The sequence below is a fragment of the Fragaria vesca genome, linkage group LG3 (genome assembly GCF_000184155.1).
Source record: "Fragaria vesca subsp. vesca linkage group LG3, FraVesHawaii_1.0, whole genome shotgun sequence".
In the NCBI taxonomy this organism is placed as follows: Eukaryota; Viridiplantae; Streptophyta; class Magnoliopsida; order Rosales; family Rosaceae; genus Fragaria; species Fragaria vesca.
Genome location: NC_020493.1, coordinates 11,437,624 through 11,454,656, shown reverse-complemented (window position 1 = coordinate 11,454,656; position 17,033 = coordinate 11,437,624). Strand labels below are relative to the sequence as shown.

The following is a 17,033-nucleotide window of genomic DNA, read 5'->3' as shown; positions in this document are numbered from 1 at the left end:
GAAAAGATAGCAAGCGTGTAAAAATCGAAGTTCACCAAAAGAAAGAAGTGCCTTGCTAGCACGAAGTATCCTTCTATATGTTTTTGTGTCATATTACAAAGATAGAAACTTCTAACTTTTGGGTTGTTTGCTGGATTTCTTCTGCTTTGTGTTGTTTTAACTTGCTTGGATTGGCCGGCTGGTTTGTCTGATTGAGTGATTGGTTTGATGAATTTTGCACAAAGAAGGAAGAATTGGCCAAGATTGAAATGAAAGAAGCACATCCTTAGATGCCTTTTACTCTTTTAGACCCCAAAAAACCAACTTCTCCAAAGAAACAAAAATGAAGAAGACCCCAAAATTCAAGGCCTAAAAAATTTAGGAAAACGTAATTGCAATATTTGTAACTACGAAGAAGACATTGCGTCTACTTCTACCACTATCAGAGACGCCGCCACCGACAGGCCCAACAGCCATTGCCTGACATAGTAGAGCGGCCGAGCCACCAACGACAATAACCATAGAACAACATCCTTCAACTCACAGGTTGTCACGCCCTGCCATTCACCGTCATAGCCTCTGAGATATAATAGAACAGAAAACATGTTAGAAAATCTAATATAGTAAAAAATAATGTTAGGTGAACCACATTTTTGAGTATCATCTGAATCTCATTTTATGTGACAGCTGATGTGACACAGACACGTTAATTAATAAAATTTTGTGATATGTTGGACATATACTGCCATATCAACTATCACATAACGTGTCATGCAAGTATCACATAAAAAATTAGTTTCATGTATGATCAGATCAATATTGTGACAAATATTTCCATTTAGTTAAACAATCTACCAAGTGAAGGAAGCACCAGAAGCTTTGTATTATTCAGGGGTTGGGGGTACATATCAAATAAAACTAGGATTTAGCTAGAGAGAAGCGTATGCAGAGCAACTCCTGTGTGAAATGCTGACCCCAATAGCAGCTCCTCCGCATTCAAAGAAGTTGGTTTGGACTAGTGGAAGATACCCTCACTCTCGTGTTGATTGACTTGATTCCATGGCCCAGATCAGGCTTTTCCAAAACCATGGATAGGGGACAGTTCACTCGAGCTTCGATAAAGGCAGCCCCCTGGTCATTGCAACAGATTGAAACTATGTTATGGATCACGGTCCTTTCCTGCATAGGGATAGAAGCGAGTGAGGGTTGCAGACAATGATGTTTTCAGAAGCTTGGACCTATCAGCAAACGTCCGGCAATGAGCAACACTATTGACCCCGGGATCTCTAATATTACTGCTGGGGTTAGAAGAGAAGTAGCCGAACTTAGAAGTCAGAAATAAACTGATCAAAGACGGAGAGGCTGCGAGCCTTGTGTGGAGTCGGAGATGATGGTGTAACTATTTTTTTCCTTGTGAATCACTTCACCAAAAAGATGCAGCATATCTAATAGCGCGAGATAACCACCCTTTACAGTCTACACTCCACGTTACTGTACTGTAACTTGCCTTTGGTATTGCTATTCAGAACACTGGGAGAAAACAATCTAATACATCACTCCAACTCGAAAACAAAGTGTACTGACCTCTAACATAAGTACGAATGATTGATAATAAACGAATGAATTGGAAGAAACAGAACAATTATACCCATATGCAGTGTATATAGTATATACTACTACCTAACGTAATGGAACCAAGGATGTCTAAACATAAACAGAACTTTAGCCACAAAACAAATAGCATTATGTCTAAACAACTAGAAACTTAATCAGATATCCCCTTAGTGGCAGTTGCCACTATGTAGTTGAACAGTAACATAAGTACATAACCAAAACAATAATCCAACATCCTTGAAGAAATTAATAGCACAGGAATGCAAAAAGTGCCATTCTCAATGTAGACTTGCCCAAATGAACCTGAATCAGCACGCCTACCTTTGCCTTGGTCCTCCTTAACCCTGGGCAGATAGACATCTCATGCACCAGCTCACCCTCATGTTTACACAGATGTGGGATCAACTGCACTGAATACTGTACATGCCTACTACATCTCTATATTATGAATTCCACAACAGAGCATCAAAATACGCCCTTCTACATTGCTATCTTAAGAAATCCACAGCAGAGCATCAAAATAAGCTCTGAAGTCGAGGAAAATAATCTACCCTCGTATCCCTCTAAAAGATATAAAAAGGAAACCTGTACCATCGGATTTAAAAGGATTACAAAGAGAAGCTTGCTTACAAGTTTTTCAAGAGAACCATGAAAGTAAGAACATGTAGACCTAAAATACCAAACTTACCTGAATCACATCTATGCCCTTAATACCCCACCAATTTATTTGCTCTAGATAGAGAACAAGTAGACAAAAACCCAAGAATTTCGCAATCCAACTGAATGCCCGCTTAGAATCCGTTTTCTTCTCAAAATTAATGCATTTTATCTTCCAAAATATTCTTCACTTGGGTTCGACATCAACTTAGAACAGACTCTGAATTAATGTGTGCACCATCATGATTGTTAGATCCTCCAACAGGCATGGACCGCTGCGTGAAATTTAACAGCAACTGTCTCTGGTGATCATCGGTGTGAGGAAGACTAGCACGCAGCAGCTCAACTGGCATTTCACGACTAATAGCTCTGGCTGCATCTGAGCCGATAACAGCCATATTTGTGGGGGCATGCAACAGCAGTGACTGCATTATAGTATCATACTTGTTTACACAATACTTAGTCAGAAGGCCAAAGAATTGATCAAAGGAGGCCTGCCAAAGTGCCCGATTAGTCATATTGTAGTTGCTAGCAGCATTAGGATCAGTTAAGAGTTCAGTTGCCCTGTCAAGAACAGCATTAAGAACGAGAGAAGCCCCATCTCCGGCAGAACTTCCAATGGGACGAAGCGGGGGTTGCTCTGAGGAGCAAACCACTGCTGCCAGACAAGCACTAAGTGCACCAAGGTCCATACCTCGAACACATGATGAAACGACCCTAGCGATATTGTTTGTGGTTTCTGCAGCCCTTGGATCAGAAGGAAGGACACCAAACAAGAACCTTAGATGGCGGAAGATGGCCATACAGACTATTCGCATGAGCTCACCACCTGGAAAAAGGAGCTGTAGATACTTGGCAAGGAGCTTTCGGCCCTTGGGTAGAGAGACTAACCTCAGAAACACAAAATCATCTTTGAGAGCAGGCCCATCTGTGTGGTCATTTTTCCCAAGTGGATCAACCAATTGAAGAGATGCTGCGAGCCCTTCTAGCAAGCTTTGACGCCTATGCCTCAACTGGGTTCCACCATCTTGGAGCTGATTGAATTGTAAAAAACGATCAATGTCATCCACATCCAGGAGCAGACAAAGTCCATCCTCAATTGTAACCCTAGCAGCAAGCATTGGCTCCTGTTCTAGAGGCTTCTCAGAAACCTTCTGTTCAGAGTTGCTTGGACTAGATGAATTTGGTGGCTCCACTTCAAGAAGAGGCCGAGGCCTGCGTATTGAAGAGAATGGTACCCTCCCAAGAGCATCAACTTGGAGAAAAGCATGTGGTTCAGTATTAGCTCTTGCCCGAGGAGGAAGATCCCTTAATTGAGTTGGACAGAAATGATGTGTCATCTTTGCCCCAGCAGATTTTCTTGCAAGGCAATACTGGTGGTAATAATCATCTACATATGGGTCATTGCTGTGTGTCGCAGCAAGCTGCATTCGCAGTATACCCTCAATTTCATCAGCTGTCATATACTTGGACCTAAATGGTGCCCACCCACCACCACTCCTGTAGCCACCTGTATCAAAGCCATGTTGAGAAAAACGCATATTCTGTCTACCTTTCTGAGCTAATCTTGACCTTTCATCTCTAATATCACTCAAACCGAACATTGCCTCAAATTTGTTCATCAAGGGTGGGGATGGCGGAAGGTGGGGGTTAAATAGTTGAGACTGCATCGCTGATATATGACTGAATGGTTGCTGAACTGGATGGTGCATTCTAGGATGCGGCTGCTGTGGCTGATGCATCAACTGTGGAGGCAAACCATTCTGATGAGACAACTGTTGCTGCAATAGATTATTTAAATGACTGGGATGATCTCCATACGAACCACTTTGGTTGGCCCATTGCTGGAGGGGACGACTATTAACTGGATGACCGGGAGTCAGATGTGGCAAATTTCCACCAAAATGTGATCCATGAGGTAACCCAGTCATTTGAAGTGGAGAGTTAGAGTACGGAGAAAGGTTTGGTGAAGATATTCCACCCTGAGGTCCACCAGCATAAGGGATATTCATGTGGCTTGATTGGTGGTTAGGCGAACCCTGCTGAGATCTGCCACCTGGGGGTGGATATGAAGTAAAAGTAGACTTTGGCACCATAACAGGTTCACTAGAAAAATATTGATGTTGATGTTGCTGCTGCTGCTGTGGCAGCTGTGGGGGCTCAGGATATGAAGACGCTCTGTACAAATGCTTTGCTTCTGTAGGATGAATGGATGAAAACGGTCCGGAGGACCATCTTTTTCCATCTTGCATGCTTTCAGCATCAAATAATTCTTCATCAATCCAGTTAGGGAAACTTTCCTGCACCCATTCAGCAGCAGATGAACCTGAGAGAAAAAGGTCATGGTCAGAAAAATCAATGGAAGCAATGAAACACACTCAAATAGTTCTGTTAACTACAAAGGTGTGTCCACACCGACAACCCTATCTCTGAAAACTTCTAAGACAAGCTGATTTTAAGAGCACAATACAAAATAGCATATGAACATGTAACGTCCAAAAAAAGAGTGATTACCAGTCTTGAAAATTTATATTCCCTTAAATTTCTAAAGCTCTTTTTACCATATTGACCACTAATGATAGACTGATTACAAATAACATCATGAATGATAACATCCCAATCTTTCATTTAGTTCCATCAATATGTATAAGAGAAAAACTTGATATGAAACAAGAATTCAATACAAAAAAGGAAAATGAATCCTACAGTCCCTTATGACAAAACCCATCGGGTTGAAAATACCATTGGACAAACACATTTTAAACACGTTGTACCTCTTATCCCCCAAGCTTTATTTACAAGGACAGACTTGCGTGCATGTTGGAACTTTATCCTAAGAATAAATTATCTGCCCAAAGATCCGTCGCCAGACAATCTCTTTATACGCACACACAGACCTATTTCACTGCTTATTTTAGAACCAAGAATTGTATAAATAGAGACTAAAATATTGCACCAAAATGAGCAAGTAGTGTCAATGATTAAGCTACAAGGAATGGGTACAAAAATAAGCATAAATGGGGCCGGGTAGAAGCAACAGTAGTACCATGCATGATACAGTCATGGAGCTAACACAGTAAAATATTGATATGGGGAGAAAACTAACTTGAGCTCAAAAAAGATTCGAATAAACTCGAATAAAAACTTAATTGCCATTCTCTATCTTTTAACGTTGCTAGATAGTTTTCTTAATACAGAGTATAGATAAAAAAAAATTACAATCAATTGAAGAACAATGATCAGGCGGTATTCAATAACTACACTGACGTCACCAAAAGAGATATGTAACATGAATACTCACTTTCTCTGGATCCTCTATCACCAAATATTCCGGTGCTCCTAGGTCCACTAACATCCTTGTTCAACTGCAACAAAACAGCAACTTAGAAGACAAAAGAGAAAAACTCCAGATACACTATCAAAAGGGGAAACAGACAGAAACCAATCAAGGAAATTTACATGTCAGTTTCTAGTATCAGGAAACTGGATAACAGTATGGCAAGAATATGGTATTTTGAACGAAGTAAGGAATCCTACTACAAAATGATACAGACGATAAAACACTTCTTGAACCCTTCTCTATCGGGCAAAAAATTGGTGCATCTTACAGAAGGAATTATTTGCTTATAACACGCATCGTACATAATAAAAGAATTTGAAGACCATTAGGTGATCATGTTGAAAGAAAGAATAGAATAATGATTCATGTTGTATTACAGTACTTGATCATACCCTATTAGACCAAAACTCATTGAAATAATTTTCCATTATAGAAGAAATGATGGTGACATATTAAATTGGAATTAGTTTGCAATGCACTTCATCCTAATCCAGAATATTAAAAAATCATTTATCTTTCCCACATGTATCATCACATGTAGTAGACTAACCTTCTCAAAAGTTAAAGCTAGATCATCAGCATCAGATAGAGACACACCAACCTGCCAATAAGAAAATAACAAACAGTTATACAACTTAATTTTCTTGCACTAGTGGTCTCCCCAATATCAATAGTATACAACCACATTTCTGCCAGTGAATTGAAAATCCACTCTCTCAGGCAATTTAACATTACAAATGGATGACGAAGAAATCTTTCGTAACCTCGAAAGACCTGACATTCAGGTCACACACACACCACCCCCAAAAAAAAAGCCCATCAAAATCTGAAACTATTCACATTGCCTACCAAACATCACCGCAAGAACTGATCCGACCCTTTTGCAATACCCTTCTGGGAGATTAAGGATAGGATTGCTGGTTGGTTTGGTATGCAACCGTATCCATGTTTGCTCTTTAATAACATAAGCTACAAAAAGACTGTGAAACCGTGAAAGGCACTTATTCCATGCCTACAATTCTCTAATACCAAATGCCCTTTCTCACTGCTAGGGACATATCTCCCAACTTACAATAGCCTTTCTTTCTACCCAAGTCACCCCATTATCAGCAAGAAAATACACTATTATTAAGCTCCAGTTGAAGCATGGCAAGAAACTGAATGCATTCACTGGTCAAGATCAAGAGACTAGCTGTAATGCCAACAGCAGGCATGCAGATAACTAATGTATGACACAAAGCTAAGGATATATACATACAATGACCTGATTTAAGGAAAGGTTTATTAGTTTTCTGAAACTATCATCACTAAAGCAAGCAAAAAGCCAATCAATAATGAGACATCCACAAGGAAACACAAAGGGTTGACCTCTTCTTTGTTATATAGAAATTCCTCCTCTTCAAGCCCAACTGCAGTCTCCTCTTCATCTTCTAAACCTCCCAACTCAACTTCTTCAACAGAATCTTGACCAAAAAATGCATACTGTGATGCATCAAAGACCTCGCCTGCAGCATAACGAGAGAACTTATGTTATAAGAGCAAATAAAACAATGTGTTAAATAACTAAACCATTAAGCTGAAATGATTCCCTTTCAAGTAAACTGCCATGCAACTAAATAACTAAGAAGCCAAACCACTCATGCAATAATTACTGCAACACAATGCCCATTTAAGCATTGAATTGGAGCTACCACACAGTCATTCAACTGACCAGACATGGTGTTTCTTTACAGTTTACTTTCAAAAAAAAAATGGTGTTTCTTCCTTTTTGCAAGGGAACTATTATAAAGCAAGGAGACTCATTCTCAATTGAAGTAAACTGTAATTCTATCGGTATGAAGTATATTTTGAATAGTCTCACCAAATCATAAGTATTATCTGCAATTGTAATAATAACCATACTAAAGCACCAAACAGTCAATATCTTATATCTATACGTGAACAACGGCATCACCAATAATGACATACAACTCTCCACGCTGTTCCATTCAGTTCCAAGCAATAAGCATCGAATTCTTCAATACCCAAATTCAAGCTTCAAAATCTCTCACTCTACTCACACCCAGATCCAAATAACAAACAAATACACCAAAACCCATCGCAGCAAATCACGAAACCAAAATTTTAACAACACCCAAATAGCTAAAAGAATCAAACCTGAAGAATTAACTCCAAATTGGGTGAGATCCTGAGGAACAGAACAGGGAGCCTCCTGAATACTACTCCCACTCTCAACCCTCTCCATATTCTCCTACACTCTTCTAAGAACACAAAAACAGAGCAGAACCCAGTAGCTAAAATTCCCAAAACTAATCAAAATTTGAAATCTAATAAGCAAAAACCCTAAAAGGTGAAATCTTTGGTGGGGTTTTCTGCTAAGGCGGTGAGAGGGAAACCGCTGAGAAGATCTGTGAAGTGGTTTGGGTGGAGTTGTTCATGGTTTTTGGGGAAAAAGGTTCGATTTTTTTTAGAGGTGGGATTTGAAACAGAGAGAACCCTAGGAGGAGGAAGGTAGGGGATAGATAAAGATTGAGAATTTGATAACTTTTTTTGGGTGTGTAGCAGAGGAGTTGGATCGATTGATTGATAAAATAAAAGGGCGGACGGTGAGGTGAGAGGTGACTATTTATTTTTATTTATATATTTTTTTTGAAATAGGGTTTTTTGGGGGTGAAAAGCTAGTTTGTTGAAAATACTTTATAATTTTCTTAATGGAAGGAAAAATGATTGAAAGTAGATGGATCTATGTGTCTCTTTTTTCGTTGCTTTTTTAGTGTTAATCATACATAACACTCTGGGGTTATTTTATGTGGGTTATGGTTGGGAAGAGATGATAGATGTATGATGTATATCATGAAAAGAGACCTACACTCCCAATTAGTTAGGGTATAGAGAATCTATATTGATGTGTATTAGAATATAGTGTATGATTGGTATTCTTAGGGGTCCCATACATAGGGAGGTATTTGACTTGTTATACCTTTTAAATGAGGATTTAGGTTCATAAGATTCTTTTAAACCAAAAATAAAAGTATTCCTAAGATTCTTATGTTAACAAAATAAAAATGTTGTAGAAAAGTGACTGCTCAAGCAAGAACCAATGGCAAGAAGTGTTATTGCATGGTGGATACAAGACAGAGAATATAGTGCATACAATTGTTATGACAATAATTACATTAGAATTTAAACTAATTGATACAGTTAGAGCGCGCAAAACAATGAACGGGGAACTTTATGTTTAAATAATGTTCGAGACTCCAAAAGAAAAATGTGATTTGAAATAAGACATTGAAATGTAAAGTATAGTTGATAGGTATACCGGTATAGTGTGGTTTAAATAATACATATGCTTTGCTATATATTGCATACAAAATGTGTCAACGGTTTTGTCATAGACTTGGCATGTTTACTTACCTAAAATAGAATTGAGAAGTGATGGAATTATTCCAGCATAGAGATAATTAATGCGTTTACTTACACATGATGAAATTAGAATGAGTGTGGGTCTCACCTTCTAATCTAGAATCGATTCATTAACAACTCGGAATTGTAATAACAAGAAAAGAGGATTATCCGATGAACAATGCACTAAATATAGTCATATACGCTCCATTACGATTTGGTGGTGACTAAATACTCCTTTCATACGGCAATTCACATACAAATGAAATAAACATCAAGTCTATAATCAATGTGTTTTGAACAAGAAGTTGCTTAATAGTGGGATTACCCGACGAACAATGCACTCAAACTCATAATGATGATTGTGAACATACATCGCAAATCATTTGATGTTGTAGTGTAAGGTTCACTAGCAAATACAATCGAGCTACATAGGAGTAGTCATAACCAGAACCAGGATGGTAGGCTTTCTATAAGCTACCTGAAAAATCTATTGCCAACATTATATTAGTTAGGACAATCCTACTTTCAACCCTTTGAACAATCACATATTCCCTCTCTACAAGGCTGCTCAGCTTATGGTGTTAAAGTTTGATAGGTCATGTGTTACACCCTTTCCATCCATAGCATCAAAGAAGAATAAGTTCTTAAGAGACTCCTTCACCTGATATTATAGCATCAAATAAGAATAAGTTCTTAAGAGACTCTCCTTTGCCTGATATTGCTTTAACTCCTGCCCAAGAACCCCCCCCCCCCCCAAAAAACCTATCTTCTTCATTGTAATCCGCCTCCAATTTATGATTTCTTATTCATAATAGAGAAAAACGGCAACGATAAACTATTTGAGGGTATTTTGGTAAACTAAAGAGAGGTATGTTTAGGTTTTTAACATGTGAAAAGGCGAAATTGAGTGTATAAAGTAAGAGAGATACACATAACAAATTTAGAGGTGTAACCAGAACCTCCCTAGACGAAAGAATGAGAGAGAGGAGAAGAGAAAAAAGAGAAAGGGTGAGCGAGATCAATATTTTTTGACTGTTTTTAGAAGTCAGGTCAAATTTGACAATATGGGCTCCTATGTCATGAGTTCACATAGGATTTGACTCAACTGTTGGAGTTGTCTTCAATATCATTTTTTTACTGTTGCAAGCTACATGTGGCAAATAACCAAATAGTTATAGTTGCCCTTAGATATCAAGTTAGGGGTTTGTTTGAAATCAACTATGATAAGTAGGTGGGACCTATATCCAAACCCATTCAAATTCATTAATTTGTTAGTAAACTAAAAAATGCTCTCATAATCAATTCCGTCATTCTCATTTCTAAATTAATAAACGTGTCATTGAAGTATCTTGGTACAATATGATAAGCTGTTTGAAATTACTCAAATGAAAAACACCGACCGGAAAAGTGTCGGAACAACCTTTTTAGTACAAATTGTTAACAAAAGAGAAATTCGTCTAAATAGTATACGAACTTTTGCTCTTTATAAACTTTGGTATATCAAGTTTTAAAAATATCAGATTGATATCTCATGTTTCCATCCCGACATAAGATTGGTATATATAGCCATTAAGATGACCAATTTACCCTTAAGTTCTATTTTTTTCTTAGTTTTTTTATTTGTTTTTATATTCAAGAAATATTAGAAAAAGTTTTGGAATTTGATAATTTGAGTTGGCCTTTATAAACTTGAAGAAGATTGAAGAAGGGAAACATATAGAAGTTCAATCTTTGTTTCCGATGACACTCAAAGATCTTGTTGTTGTCGTTGACATTCAAGGATGATTGAGATGAATAACTGATTATTAGCAATGAGAAAGTGACGATAAATTTTTTATCTACGTTCCTAAAAATATTAAAAGCAAAAAAAAGAAAATTGGAATATGAAAACAAAGAAGAAAAACTAAAAAAAAAAAGAAGAAGAATTTAAGGGTAAATTGGTTTTTTTTTGGTTTAAGGGTAAATTAGTAATCTTAATAGCTTTATATACCAATTTTAAGTCGGGATAGAAACATAAGATACAAATCTGATATTTTTAAAACTTGATATTCTAAAGTTTATAAGAAGCAAAAGTTCCATATCATTCAGACGAATTTTTTTTAACAAAAACTCAAAAGATAACAAAACCCTAAATTGAAAAGACAAAAACAAAAAATCAATTCTTTTAATTTATTTGGTTAGGGAAATTGTAGGAAAAAGAAAAGAAAAAAAAAATTACAGAAAAGAATACTCGTACATTAGCCCGCAAACAGATAAATTGAACTCGGCGCTCACTCTTTGTTCTCCATCTCTCACTCTTCTCTGAGTCTCAAACTCTCCCAACTCCAATGGCTCGAATATCACTATGCAACCAGCTCATCCCATCTCTTCTTGTTCCAATGAAGCAGAGGAGCCACTATCAGCTCATGGGAGTCTTCGGTTTAACCAGAGGCCGCCGCTTCTCTGCTTCCTCCTCACCCAAGATCAGCATGAGCCTCAAAGCCGGCATCGTCGGCCTCCCCAACGTCGGAAAGTCCACGCTTTTCAACGCCGTCGTATGCACCACCAACCCACTCTCTCTCTCTCTCTCTCTCTCTCTCTCTCTCTATTTCGTTATTAATGCTGTTTTGAATTTGATATGTTTAGCTCTTTACTCAAGTCTCTATTTTGATTCCAAATTGAGGTTTAAACTGGTTTTAGGGATTGAAAGATTGATACTTTTCAATCCAGGGCATCATAGTTATGGACCCTTTTCGAGTTTTTAGCTAAAGAAAAAGAAGAGCTTTATATTCAGTTTATTTGATGGACCATAATGTGGGATGGAATTCATAATGTGATTCCTGTAAGTGAAGTATAGAGTTGATCTGAATATGGTATTATGACTTTAGGTTGAGAATGGGAAGGCTCAAGCTGCCAATTTTCCGTTTTGTACGATTGAGCCAAATGTAGGGATTGTTGCAGTTCCGGATCCGCGCCTGAATGTACTTTCTGATCTCAGCAAGTCTCAGCGCGTAGTCCCGGCATCTTTGGAGCTTGTGGATATTGCTGGCCTTGTTAAGGGTGCCAGTCAAGGAGAGGTGAAATTCCATGGTCATCTATTTCCCACTTTTTGGTTTTATATATATATCGAGTCATGCGTTATCTATGTTAGAATGTAATCAGCCTAGTTAGTCTCTTTTAGAAAAAAATTAGCATCAGCTAATTTTTTTTATTCTTTCTTGCAGGGGTTGGGGAATAAATTTTTGTCAAATATTCGCGAGGTGGACTCCATACTTCAGGTTTCTGTCATTTACTTCTTGGTGCCATTCATTTGTGATTACCATCTTTGCTTCTTGCTATGAAATTCCTTCTTCTTTTTTTGGCAATGGAGTCATTATATAGCTTAAGACATGTATATGCGCGAGTGTGGTAGACAGAGAGACAGAAGGATACGTAAGTTGCTCTTGAGGATACGTTATTTTGTGCCAATTTATTTTCTTCTTATACTCATGGCAAAGGACAATAGAATGATTCTGGAGAATCTGAATTTTTGGTTCTTATAAGTATCAGTGAGTTATTTTATTTGACAGATATGGGGTAACATGCCATTGCCTTCAGGTTCCTTAACAAATATATCTTAAATGGGAGATCTCAGTTTGTGTTGTTGTTGATCATGGATGTGGCATTTTCTTAAGTGGGTGCTAATGTGGGGTGGAAAGCAAGTGAGGTGACACGCTGGTCCATTTAGTACTACCTAGGATCTTATCTGGTTCACAGGTTAAATAAAACTGATGCAGGACCTGACACTGGCTGCGAAGCCATAAGCAACGGTGAAACCTTTTTAGCATGTGTAGTTTTTAGGAACTTGCTACTAATTAGATTTATTCCGCAAACTTGTTTCTCTGATTGGCTCATCTGCTTCCTCAGTGGTAACTGCAAAATTTTCATATAAGGTTACTTTGTTGCATGCCAAACCACCTTGGACTGAGCTTAGTAAAAGAAAGATGCTTTTCTTTTTGAAGCCTTCCCCAGTTGGCATCTAACGGCTTTTTGCAATTCTTTAATATCATTGGATTTTCATACATGGTTAAAACATGCTTGCTCAATTCAAAGCTTCTGCTAACATAGCCCTTGTTTGTATTGTGTTGAGTATGGCTGGAATCTTCTGTTCTTTAGATAGGTGTTTGAGGATTTTTGTGTTTGGTCAGGTGATGGGCCAGTGAGAATTAAAATCTATCCTAAATCTGAAGAACCATGTTATTGATTTCTTTCATTGATTTTGTTAAGGTTGTTCGCTGTTTTGAAGATAATGATGTTGTTCATGTGAATGGGAAAGTTGATCCGAAGGATGATATTGATGTTATCAACTTAGAGCTGATTTTCTCAGATCTGGACCAGGTTTGTTAATTAACGATGCAACCCTGATTCTTTATCGGCTTTGGAGCATTGATTGATTTCACCACCTAGATTAGTGCTGTCTGGATAAATGTTGGTGATAAAATCAAAATTTGATATTGATGTCTCAGGAGCACCTTTTTGTTTTAGCTCCTCTATTTGAAAGTTCCTTGCCCAGATAAACCCTTTACTCTCTGATTTGTTTTTAACATATAGTAATAGCTTAGTAAGATGAGATTAGCTGATTGAACTGAGTTGTCTTATACACAAGAAATGCAGATTGAGAAAAGAATGGAGAAGCTCAAGAAAAGCAAGACAAAAGATTCACAATCCAAACTTAAGGTATAGTTAGTACCATGCTCAGAACTTTCTGTACAGTGTACAATTATGGGATCATCTCCCCTGGTTCCTCCATTTTTTCTGCTTCATATGATACTTTTTAACCAAAAATATTGCTTTCATTTCAGGAGGAATCAGAAAGGTCTGGCTTGGAGAGAATTCAGCAGGCACTCATGGATGGGAAACCAGCACGATCAGTCACTTTAACAGATACAGAAAATGAATCTATAAAGCATCTGTGCTTGCTTACAATGAAACCTGTTATCTATGTTGCTAATGTTGCTGAATCTGATCTAGCTGAACCCGGAGAGAATCCTCATGTCAAAGCACTGATGAATCTTGCTTCTGAGTTGCAATGTGGAGTAGTAACAATTTCAGCACAGGTTTGTGCTACATCACTAGACGTGTTATTGTGCGAACTCGAGAATATTTATTTGTGGCTGTCTCTGTGGGCCTAATGTTTGATAGGACTTAATCTTGGCTGGATTTAGACTAGCTGTTTTAACCATACCATGTGACCTAGGAACTTTGCATTTGCAGGTCGAGTCTGAACTAACTGAATTACCATCTGAAGAAAGAACAGAATTTTTGGAATCTCTTGGTGTTGGTGAAAGTGGTCTTGGAAACCTAATCAGAACAACATACAGTGTTTTGGGGCTGCGTACTTACTTCACTTCAGGAGAGAAGGTGAAAAACTGGAGTGTGTCAAATCTATTGAATTGGGATGTATTTATTCTTTTTGTGCTAAAAAGATTGTCTGATGTTTGTACACAGGAAACAAAAGCATGGACCATACTTGCAGGTGAGCTTTGGTTATGCTAAATTTCAGAAGTTTTATACTTTGGATCTGAAAAATGCTTCAAACAGTGACGTAGTCTTTATATCACTTGACAACTTGTAATAATAAATTTGGCTGATGGTTGTGGGCAAAAGATGTTGTGTTCTCAATTTTCTTTGCCATCTGTGTTTTATTTTGGATGTAAAGAGTCCCCTTTCTGCAATCAAATAGACGTAGATAGGTTAAAAGTATGACAGGCAATCATATTGTATTCATCTCTGATTTTTTTTCTTTGTTGATTCAGGAATGACTGCACCTCAAGCAGCTGGGGTCATCCACTCTGACTTTGAGAAGGGTTTCATTCGAGCTGAGACCGTAAGTTTCACAGAAACTTCCCTATGTTGTTTAGAAAAATACAACAGGTTAACTATGCACCAGACTAATCTTTATATTATGATGAGCATCACAAAAGTGAATATATTTTGATTGAGCAATCCAAATCTGAGAATCAGGAAGCGTTGATTTCTCCAAAGCATGTCTTCAACTTTTCGGTTTTTAAAAAGTTTGGTGAAAAATAAAAGTTAATTAAGAGACAGAGAAGAAGAAAGATTTACACAGGAAACCAGCTAAACCTCAAACCTTGTGTAAAACTGAAAGCTCATTGACATTTAACATCAATTATGGTGTTCATTGGAATTTTTTATTTATTTATTTATGTATTTTTTTATTTCGTGTATATACTGCTATTACAACTTTTCGTCAATTAGTACAAACATGTTGTCCTTCCCATGCTCATCAATATTCAAGACGGCATAAATCAGGTAATATGGCAGACTCATTCGTTGAGCACCAAATGATGGGTAGCCAATTTTACTTTGTTTTCCCATAAGATGCAAAACAGTACATGCAATAGGATTGACCTGGCACATGAAAAGCTAATTACAATTTCTTGTTCCTTTCATTGTCAGGTGTCTTATGATGATTTTGTTGCTGCTGGTTCACTTGCTGCAGCAAGGGAAAGAGGAGTTGTAAGTCAGCTGGTCTAATATTCACTTTATTTACTCACACAATTTTGTCCAAGCTTTTATCAGCATTACTGAATTATTGATTTACTGTTGCACTACCACATGATCATTTAACATATTTGTGAATGTAGCTCTGCGGTACAAATGAGCAGAGACAGGCCTTTAATTTTAGAAGTTACTGAAAGTTACTAGTTGGAGAAGATATGCTTTGGCATAGAGCAAGTCATACTTTCAGGCCTCGTTATGGGCTGGTTCGGCAACGCTTAAGTTAGGTGAAAGACATGAGAGACTTTTTTTGGAGAAGGATCCAATGGTCATATGAGTGAACTTCTTAAATAAGAGCCCAAACCTTCTAAGATAAAAACTGGCTCTTGTTTCATGCACCAATTGCCTTTTTTTTTTCTTGGAAAACATACAACAAAATTCCTATTGGTAGATAAAAGTGCATTAGGGATATTGAGTTAGCATGTTGAGATTACTGCACTTCAAATTTTGGTGAGATGTTTTACTTGTTTGATCTATGCATTTGCATTCTCCATTAACTCTATGTAGTGATGGGAAGTAAGCATTCCTTTGAAGTTTCGGGGAAAGTATTGTGCACCACAGACATCCTGTTTTTTGAAGAGCACGCATAATTTATAGGTCAACCTCACTGATAATTTATCTCTCCCTAGCTTGGAGTGTTCTTTTCTTGATTCTGAAAGTTGAGATATACAAAGCAGGCCTGACACTGGTTTATGTTGGCGTTTCTTACTCCACAAAAAATAAATGCATAGACAACACTCAGCAACAGTATCACTCACCCCTTGGGTCACCTAATGTTACAGAACAGAAGGAATACACATAAAGTAGCATCTATCTGTTTTTCTATGATCAAAAGAGATGTGAACAAGTACTGTACGTTTTTCTTTTCCATATATATCTTTCTAGATCATGCTCATTCATCTAGGCTACTTTGGTTTTTGCAGTTAAGATCTGAGGGTAAAGATTACATCGTACAAGAAGGAGATGTAATGCTGTTCCGGTTTAACGTTTGACAACTCATGGGAAGCAGATTATTTCAAGTCGAGGAGATAAGTGGATGTAGGCCAGTTCATAAGATGGAAATTGATTAACATGGAAGTCCTGGATTCAGTAAGCTGAAGTTGGTTGAATATGATAGGGTAAAGTATCTGTAAGCTGAGAAGACCATAAATTTTGCTCGTAGAGTAAATAGCTCAGTTGAGTGTTCACATTATTTGATATCCAAAATACAGAAGACACCGGATTTTGAAAGGCTAAAAAGGAGGGTTAATCAAATACGACTCAAACTTAACGGCTATTTTATACTAACTACTGGTGTGTGTAACTGTTTAGTAGCTCCACGAAGAGAAACCTGGTAAAACTCTGTTGAGAGGAGTGCAGCCAATCACTACAGCAAGGGAGCATCCTTTGTGAGTCTCTCATTCAGGTTACAATACTTTTGGCCGTTTTTATGTCCTAGAGCGAGTGAATACCCTACTTTGTGCTTGAAAGACGCTAGATTTGAAAGTGCGGATCAATA

At 37.6% G+C, this 17,033-nt stretch overlaps 2 protein-coding genes across 2 annotated transcripts; one reads left to right on the top strand and one right to left on the bottom strand.

The window, feature by feature from the left end:
• Nucleotides 1-1,191: 1,191 nt before the first annotated feature.
• LOC101299842 lies at nucleotides 1,192-8,140 on the bottom strand. The gene is made up of 5 exons (XM_004294144.1): nucleotides 7,748-8,140; nucleotides 6,959-7,095; nucleotides 6,141-6,191; nucleotides 5,552-5,615; nucleotides 1,192-4,576 (listed from the first exon to the last, which is right to left on the bottom strand). The coding sequence occupies exons 1-5, from the start codon at nucleotides 7,833-7,835 to the stop codon at nucleotides 2,454-2,456; spliced, it is 2,463 nt and encodes an 820-aa protein (XP_004294192.1). The 5' UTR covers nucleotides 7,836-8,140; the 3' UTR covers nucleotides 1,192-2,453.
• Nucleotides 8,141-11,323: 3,183 nt separating this feature from the next.
• LOC101301174 (GTP-dependent nucleic acid-binding protein EngD-like) lies at nucleotides 11,324-16,761 on the top strand. Its single transcript, XM_004294149.1, has 11 exons — nucleotides 11,324-11,529; nucleotides 11,863-12,051; nucleotides 12,199-12,252; nucleotides 13,241-13,351; nucleotides 13,628-13,690; nucleotides 13,816-14,070; nucleotides 14,228-14,374; nucleotides 14,462-14,489; nucleotides 14,770-14,840; nucleotides 15,434-15,493; nucleotides 16,459-16,761. The coding sequence occupies exons 1-11, from the start codon at nucleotides 11,374-11,376 to the stop codon at nucleotides 16,525-16,527; spliced, it is 1,203 nt and encodes a 400-aa protein (XP_004294197.1). The 5' UTR covers nucleotides 11,324-11,373; the 3' UTR covers nucleotides 16,528-16,761.
• The last annotated feature ends 272 nt before the right edge of the window (nucleotides 16,762-17,033 follow it).